The sequence below is a fragment of the Salvelinus fontinalis genome, chromosome 34 (assembly GCF_029448725.1).
Source record: "Salvelinus fontinalis isolate EN_2023a chromosome 34, ASM2944872v1, whole genome shotgun sequence".
NCBI classification, from domain to species: domain Eukaryota; kingdom Metazoa; phylum Chordata; class Actinopteri; order Salmoniformes; family Salmonidae; genus Salvelinus; species Salvelinus fontinalis.
Window position 1 is genome coordinate 33,222,568 of NC_074698.1, and position 9,217 is coordinate 33,231,784.

A 9,217-nucleotide genomic window follows, 5' to 3' on the forward strand; every position below is an offset into this window, starting at 1 on the left:
TTATTTGTGAATAATGCAATGCAACTTAATAGTGAAATAGTCTAGAAAGTATGGAACAAAAGTAAAGTATGCCTCCCAAGTTTTTCCAAAATATTTTACATACCAAAACATATCAGTACGTTTATGGAGGAATATTCTAGAACTATTCTTTATAAATAACTTCAATTCCTTGATGTGTAAATATGCTACTGGACGTAAGATTGGAAATCGTTCTTTCTGACACTTTCATGTTTTGTGATAAAGTTAACGTCACATTGGAGGTGTTTTCCATGCATTAAACAACGGTTCAATCGTTATTTGCGATTGCGAAATAGGTAGGCTGATCCGCACTAAACGAGTGCATGCTGGGGTGAGTAGGAAAACATGAAAACATTAATACAGAAACATATATTTTTTTATTTATTTTTTTACAAATGACTTGCCATTCAAAACCACAACCAATCGGAAACGAAAATGGTGATAAGGCTCAACCAATCAGAAGCAGAAGGTGGAGTGAGGGCTCCAAACTTCAAGTAAAGTTCCTCTATCGCCCAAAGTCTGCGCTCACTGTGAAGACTGCTGCGTCCAGAACTGTACCACCCCTGACAGCACAGGACAGGACGAAGAAAAAACAAACAAACACATAAAGGGAAAACAACTGAGTTTTGGTTGATGTTGTGAAGGAGTCTACCTACCATGGTTCAGCGTGCGTCAAATGCGCAATTGTTCTAGCTCATTATTTTCACTTGAATAGTCGGCGACGCAAAAAATAATAATCAACGACACTAGAGTATTTACACCGGATATAATCCTTTTGAGGCTGATCAAATGTTAAAAATGACCGCAGAGCATGACAAGTCCATCAGCGACCCACCGTGTAGCCCGGCGGGGACTACGAGCTCCATGTCGCAGGATGATTCCGACTCGGATGCGCCCTCGTCGCCAACGGGATCAGATGGACACGGATCACTCCTCGCTGGTATAGGAAAGAAACTGGACGGCGAGGATGATGACCGATTCCCAGCCTGCATACGTGACGCGGTGTCGCAGGTTCTCAAGGGATACGACTGGTCCCTCGTCCCCATGCCCGTTCGGGGAAATGGCTCGCTGAAAAATAAACCCCATGTCAAAAGACCGATGAACGCGTTCATGGTGTGGGCGCAAGCGGCGCGCAGAAAGCTCGCGGACCAATACCCTCATCTGCACAATGCCGAACTGAGCAAGACTTTGGGGAAGCTATGGCGGTAAGTAGGACCAAGTGGAAATGTTTATAACTAAAAAAATATATAATTTACATAGGCCTATCAAACAAAAACAAGTATACTTGATACAGTAAAATGTCTGAATCTGATTTGAAAGAGATGTGTCACTAAATAGAAACGAATTAGGTCATCACTCCAGTCACTATTCTGTGAAGTCTATACAGTTCATCAATAGAAAACATGCACATTTTTGCACAATTTAGAAAGAAAAACAGGGAGGAAAGTACGTTTTTCCACTTTGGATAATTGTGGCCTAATGACCAGAATTATCTTCCCTGTTTAAATAGGCCTAATTAATAAAAAATATAGGGGTTTTATAATTAGGCTATTACAATGCACCAACTGAATAGTTCATTTACATGTTCTGTTCACACTATTACCATAGCTTACTCTCAGAGAATGAGAAGCGGCCATTTGTGGAGGAAGCGGAGAGACTTCGGGTGCAGCACAAAAAAGACCATCCCGACTACAAGTACCAGCCTCGGCGTCGGAAGAGTGTGAAACCTGGGCAGAGTGACTCCGACTCTGGTGCAGAGCTGGGGAATCACATGTACAAGGCTGAACCAGGATTGTTGGCAGGCCTAGCCGATGGACACCACCACCCTGAACATGCAGGTGAGTTGATGAGAAAGAATGTGTCAAAATAGCACAATTAACATCTTATGTAGTCAACTATTTAGATTTATGACGTGTAAATGGCTAAGGATAGTCAATACTTTACAATGTCTGTTGTTTTTTAGGAGCTAATTGTGCGGTAACTCTTAATAATATTTCGATTTTACACAATGTCCCCAAAGCTTCATGACATTCTAAATTCACCAATTAATTAAATGTGATCAAATTCGACTATATTTGGATCACTTGGACCATTCCCGAGTGTGGTCTACACCACAGCTGACATGTTTCTGTTTCACCATCCTCAAGGCCAACCCCACGGTCCACCCACACCCCCCACCACCCCCAAAACGGACCTGCACCACGGGGGCAAACAGGACATGAAGCACGACGGACGGCGCCTGCTGGACAGCGGCCGACAGAACATCGATTTCAGCAACGTGGACATCTCCGAGCTCAGCACCGACGTCATCAGCAACATGGAGGCCTTCGACGTGCATGAGTTTGACCAGTATCTACCGCTCAACGGCCATGCCTCCACCGCTGGCGCAGGCGTGGACCACCACGGCCACCATGGACCAAACCCTGCATCTGGTGCCGGCTCGTATACATCATACAGCCACGCCACAGCGAACGGTGCCGTTTGGAGCCGCAAGAGTGCCACCATGTCTGCTTCTTCCTCAACTTCTAGCGAGGCGGTCCCACAGCACCGGGCCCACATCAAGACGGAGCAGCTGAGCCCCAGCCACTACAGCGGCGACAGTCACTCTCACAGCTCCCCCTCCCACTCAGATTACTCCCACTCCTACACAGCCCAGACCTGCGTGACGTCATCCGCAGCTGCAGCTTCCTTCTCCAGTTCTCAGTGTGACTATACAGACCTCCAGAGCTCCAACTATTACAACCCCTACTCAGGCTACCCTTCCAGCCTGTACCAGTACCCTTACTTTCACTCCTCCAGAAGGGCGTACCACGGGAGCCCCATCCTCAACAGTTTGTCCATTCCCCCCACCCACAGTCCCCCCACCTCCAGCTGGGACCAGCCGGTGTACACCACCCTATCCAGACCTTAGGTGACTGTTCATTACTCACCAGGGACGTGTTCATCAATATGTTTTGCAACAGACAACGAAGATGACCATTTCCTATTCTACAAGTCCAAGAAGTCCCTCCCCTTTTTCTTTGTATGGTGCCCAATGAACACAACCCAGGTCTCATGGAAATGTGAGAACTGGAGGACGAGGATTGGAGGGTGCTAGGCTATCCCCGTGCCAATTTGAACATATCGAAGAAAAAATATTGAAGTGCCTGCTGATTTTATACAAACCTTTTTCGTTTTACCTTAACCATGGAAAGACAGAAAGACTGACTTTGACAAAGAAATCAAATCAAAGGCGAGCCAAAATTCCTCTGTGAGGAGTCGGACCCCCCCACACACACACATCTAGTACAGCCACTCCTTCTTCAAGTTCAGGGTTGTGTTCATTAGGGCACACAATGGAAATGTTTTTAAGATATATTGCAATGGAAAATGAGCTTTTCTTATTTCTTCTGTTTGGTGCCTAATGAACACGACCCAGGTCTGCACAAGTTGTTGTGTTGTGTGCACTGTTGAGACAGCAGCGTGTAGGCCTGCCGCGGACTTGTGTACGACAGAGACAGAATAACGCTTAGGCCCAAGTCCTTGGTGAAGCAGATGGAGAAACAGATACTTTTGGAATGAAGCTCTGGGATTAAGATTTTTTTTGTTCACAGACTGAATCCCATATGGCACCCTATTCCCTATACAGTGCACTACTTTTAACCAGGGCCCATAGGGCTCTGGTCAAGTAGTGCACTACAGTATGAGGCCGAGCTGTATAACTTAAATATGCACACAGATATTTACATCAGTGGACCAGTCTTAATTCAGTTGTTAATTTGAATTCTTAAATGTTCATTTTGTTGTTATTTTGATCTTAGAAATATCTTAAATATGTATTTATGTTCATCACATTATTTCTCGTGTTATTTCCAATGTAGTCGTTAAACACCAGTAACAAAGTAGGGGTATATCACAATGTCTATTAAATGGAAATGGGTGGGTGGTGGATCTAAGTACAGTAGAAATTCCATAACCCATTACTACATTTTATATCATCATTCCCTAGATGACCAATAAGGAACATTGTCTCCATTCCAAGTTGCAGGAAAGCAAAGTGGGACCAATAGAACAGATCTATTTGAATATCACATGATGCAACAGATACCAATAGACCAATAGAATGCCACCTGATCCAACAGGTGCCTGGAAGCTATGCTTGACCAATTGCGATTAGTCATGATGTGGGGTTTAAGGAAGTGGGGTAAGATAACACCAGACACACTGAGTAACGCGTCAGCTGGACTCATGCAGACAGGACGACACACAGATGTGTGTGTGTTCGTGTGTGTGTTGTCCCAGGGGACCAAGCATGAACAAGTAAGGACAGAACAGTTGTTTTGATTGACGAAGCAGCATACTGTACTGTTATCTGAGTTAAACAGGGCAGCATACTGTACTGTTATCTGAGTTAAACAGGGCAGCATACTGTACTGTTATCTGAGTTAAACAGGGCAGCATACTGTACTGTTATCTGAGTTAAACAGGGCAGCATACTGTACTGTTATCTGAGTTAAACAGGGCAGCATACTGTACTGTTATCTGAGTTAAACAGGGCCACTGAAAGCTTACAAAGAAAGACAGAGAGTCTTCTTATTCACTATGACAGAATGCATGTGAGAACGTTCATGTATGTGTTTTGGGTCAATTCCTCAGAAGTCATAAGATGCCAATTCACTGTAACCCAGTTTACAATGTGCAGAACATATTTGTGTCTTCTAATGCTTTATCATCATTTCCAAATTGGATTATTAACAGACTTCATGCAGCATACAGTACAATCAGTAATCCACACTACAGAATCAAATAATCTCTACGTAATCTTAATTTGGTGCCGTTTGTAACAGCCTCAATGTCTGTTCAGTTTGTCTGTGTGCAGACCACCATACTCTACTTTATGTCCACAGAATGCAGTGTTTTTCTTTATATTATCGCAGTGTATGTTTTTAATGACTAAACTGTGAACTATGTCATCATCTATATTAACTAGGTCATCCACACGCCACAGCTAACCCATTTGCTGGCCGTTTCTCTGTAAAGAAATAAAAATGAACTTTTCTCATTGACTGACTGTGCCTTTTTTTTATGTAAATTTGTTATTGTGTGATAGGTTGAAGTTAGCCTGGTCCCAGATCTGTCTGTACCATCTTGCCAATTCCTATTGTCATTGTTTGACATGACAGCACAAACAGGTCTCGGACCAGTTTAGGTTGAAGTAGCTCTAGGCTTGAAATGTAGGATGATATATGACATTTATTTTCTCAACCTCCAGTAATGATTGATTCAGCTAAATAGGGTCACGACAACAGAATAGGGTCACGACAACAGAATAGGGTCACGACAACAGAATAGGGTCGTGTTAAACGTTCTCGGTTAGCTTTGAATAAGTAAGCTTTGTGGAAAGTTCTAAGCAGCACGTATTGAGCAGCTTGAGGTACCGTCTGTTTAGCTCCACCCTCCTCCTGCTCTCACATCTGTATAGTAGACAGCAGTTGTCGAACACAGAGCCATGTATTACAGATTAAAGGAGAACTACACTATTTGTGTATTTGATTCATTATTTCACTGTTAATACAATCTCAAAATGCATCTTCATAACACATTTTGTTCTGTGCTGAATTCCTGAAGAACATGACTGCTGCGCTGCCATGCTCAATTTAGGGATTGTATTAACAGCAGAGTAATGAACAAAATATACAAATATCCCTCACCCATCTAAAACATGAATATATTAGTAATGACAGTTCTTCAGCTGGAATTTTTGTAAACTGTTTATTGAAAACTGGAAAAGTGAAAACTGTCTGTAGGATGCCACAGAGTCGCTGTAGTTAGTTTTCCTCACTACAGGCTTCCATTTGAATCAGTTCGTTTTCCTCACTCCAGGCTTCCATTTGAATCAGTTAGTTTTCCTCACTACAGGCTTCCATTTGAATCCGTTCGTTTTCCTCACTACAGGCTTCCATTTGAATCAGTTAGTTTTCCTCACTACAGGCTTCCATTTGAATCAGTTAGTTTTCCTCACTACATGCTTCCATTTGAATCAGTTAGTTTTCCTCACTACAGGCTTCCATTTGAATCAGTTAGTTTTCCTCACTACAGGCTTCCATTTGAATCAGCTAGTTTTCCTCACTACAGGCTTCCATTTGAATCAGTTAGTTTTCCTCACTACAGGCTTCCATTTGAATCAGTTAGTTTTCCTCACTACAGGCTTCCATTTGAATCAGTTAGTTTTCCTCACTACAGGCTTCCATTTGAATCAGTTAGTTTTCCTCACTACAGGCTTCCATTTGAATCAGTTAGTTTTCCTCACTACAGGCTTCCATTTGAATCAGTTAGTTTTCCTCACTACAGGCTTCCATTTGAATCAGTTCGTTTTCACTTGAAACACTATGCTAAAATACTATTTAGGGTTTCATCAGTCTTTATTTCTGTCACCATTCTGTAGGCCACATCTAACACACACACACACACACACACACACACACACACACACACACACACACACACACACACACACACACACACACACACACACACACACACACACACACACACACACACACACACACACACACACACACACACACACACACACACACACACACACACACACACACACACACACACACACACACGCACACACACACACACACACACACACGCACACACACACAGCTCTGGGAAACCCCTCCCACCTCTGATGTGGGTAGTTGCACTGTAAAAAAGAAGAAGAAAGAACCTCAATAGTTCAAACAGAGTTAAACTTACAGGCAAAGAAGACCGAGAATGTCTGCCTGCCTGCCTGCCTGCCTGTCTGCCTGCCTGCCTGCTCCTTTAGTCCACTGGGTAGAATCTAGAATGTTCAAGTTGGCACTAGCACGCATGCCACCAAGCAGCAGTCCCCAATGGGTCCGAGGGAGAAAGCCAAGTGCCAGCACTGAACTGCTGAATTTTAATGAGTCATTATGCGCTGGAGGGCCTCATTGTCTCCATTTATCCGGACGGAGAGAAAATAAATAATTGGACAGAAAATGGCAGGGCAGAGGAACTGACCAGTCATTAAGAGGGCTGTGAATGGACAATTAGATGCACATAGGGTGGATTCTTTTTTCTTGAGATTTCTCCCTTGGCTGTTTCATATCGCAACGAATGCCCCGAAAACAACAAAACAACATCCACCGGTGGTAGCCCCTAACAACCACCACCACCACAACATAGAATCAGGAAATCATGTCAGCACATAATGTTAATACCAAAAAGGAGAGACAAGATAATACCACAGCAGATGGGGTGTGGGTGGTTCAGGAACGGCTTGTTGTTTTCCTCCTTCAAAGTCTGTCTTTTTTCACCATTGTTTGCCAAATAGTTTCAGGAGGAACTCTTGAGAAAGAACAGAAGGGCGGGGGCTTGGGTCCTGTTTTGAGAGAGAACGTCCTTTCACCATGTTTCTGCCGGGGCCCTCTTGAAAGCGGGGGCCCTCTACTGTAAATGAGTAGACAATGAGGCTGAAGTGGAGGGTTATTCCCACTGACTGGAAAAGCAGAGCAAGTCAAACCTGAGCAACACTCCCATCTCCAACCTTAATGGGTTTCAAAGTGTTTCATGCAGTTTTCAATGACATGAGACAAGTCACTGGACCAGTACAGCCATGGGATTCATGTTCCATTTGTATTCATATTAATGGGAACAATTCAGAACATGCACACGCACTGACACACAGAATGACAGACATACATATGCATGCTCACACGTACGCTCGCATGCACGCAGGCGCACGCCATCGGAGTATTTGGTCAGTGAACACCAGATCTAGACAGGGTTAGTTCTGTCGGGGGCTTTGTGTGTAGAGCAGGGGCCAAGGTCTGATGTACATTCCACCTGTCACAGCCATTGTTGACTGTTGGAAAGACGTGGTCTGGGACACATCCCATTACGGAACACTGGATGAACCCAGGCACATCACAAAGCCACAACCACCTCACCAGATCCCATTGTTAGCAAACTGGGTTCAAACAGTATTTGTTTTCTTACAAATACTTCAGCTTCACTCGTGCAATGGAATCAGTGGAATAAATCCAATCAAAATGTATTGGTTGCATGCACAGGGTACAGGTTTACGCTTGCTTGCTAACTCTCTTCAACATTGGAGTACAATATCAATATCAATCAATATCAATATCAATCAATATTCAAATGCAAAATATGAAGTCCAAAATATCAGGAATAGTTAAAAAAATGCACTCCAGCAGGCTCAATCAAATTCTGAAAGAAATACCATCAGAACCCAGGTTTGGGTTGTATTGTTAGGACAGGGATAGCTATCAGAGTTATAGTCTCATTGCTGTTAATGAGTCCCTGTTACTCTGCTTGTTTCGGGGAAACGGGGAGCTGCTGGGAATTCTGGGAACCCAGGGAGCTCAGGGCCTGATTTGCAATGGAAATGAAGTGGACATAAAGTATTGTTACTGCCTGCCTGCCATTGAACTAACCAGCCCTGCCTGCCTGACCGGAACCCACTTGATGCACAAAATCTTCCTGATAGAAGAGGGACTTGGTTGGGAGAAGTGCCTTTCCTTCCTTCCTGCTTCAAAGCAAACCAAAAGCAAACCCATAGAAATGGCGCTTTCGCGGATTCTACGCTGAATTGTAGTCACCTTCACTATACGGAAAATGTTTCCCTGCTTTGTGTCATTACTGTCCAAATATCCTGGCTATCTGAATAAAGTCATTGTTTCTGATTGCTGGAGCTGATTGTTTTAGATAAATACAAAATGTCAGTCCTTTGATGTGTGGGCCTCCTTTTTTCTCAGGATATAAACATAAATCAATATAGATATAGAAGGTAAATAAATATTCTAATGAAATATGAATATGCATATACACTTATAAAAGTAGCAATGATTATAGCAAGGGGAAAGCTGTGCAATATGATAAGACAAAAGCTAAAGCTAATATGCTAGTAGGCTAACATGTGGTAGCGTAGCATATATATATATATATATATATATATATATATATATATATATATATTTATTGAACCTTTATTTAACTAGGTAAATCAGTTAAGAACAAAATCTTATTTACAATGACGGCCTACCTCTGCCAAACCCGGGCGACGCTGGTCCAATTGTGTGCCGCCCTATGGGACTCCCAATCACGGGCGGTTGTGATACAGGCTGGAATCAAACCAGGGTCTGTAGTGATGCCTTTAGCATTGAGA

General features: G+C 43.2%; 1 protein-coding gene across 1 annotated transcript; it reads left to right on the forward strand.

The window, feature by feature from the left end:
- Positions 1–330: 330 nt before the first annotated feature.
- On the forward strand, positions 331–5,063 carry LOC129833744 (transcription factor Sox-8-like). Its single transcript, XM_055898538.1, has 3 exons — positions 331–1,223; positions 1,627–1,856; positions 2,166–5,063. The coding sequence occupies exons 1-3, from the start codon at positions 808–810 to the stop codon at positions 2,927–2,929; spliced, it is 1,410 nt and encodes a 469-aa protein (XP_055754513.1). The 5' UTR covers positions 331–807; the 3' UTR covers positions 2,930–5,063.
- Positions 5,064–9,217: the final 4,154 nt, after the last annotated feature.

Excerpts from the sequence above, each read along its gene's own strand:
- LOC129833744 (XM_055898538.1), top strand. The coding sequence starts at position 808 with ATGTTAAAAATGACCGCAGAGCATGACAAGTCCATCAGCGACCCACCG. Across the intron at positions 1,224-1,626 it reads ACTTTGGGGAAGCTATGGCG|CTTACTCTCAGAGAATGAGA; the intron begins GTAAGTAGGACC and ends CTATTACCATAG. Across the intron at positions 1,857-2,165 it reads CCACCACCCTGAACATGCAG|GCCAACCCCACGGTCCACCC; the intron begins GTGAGTTGATGA and ends ACCATCCTCAAG.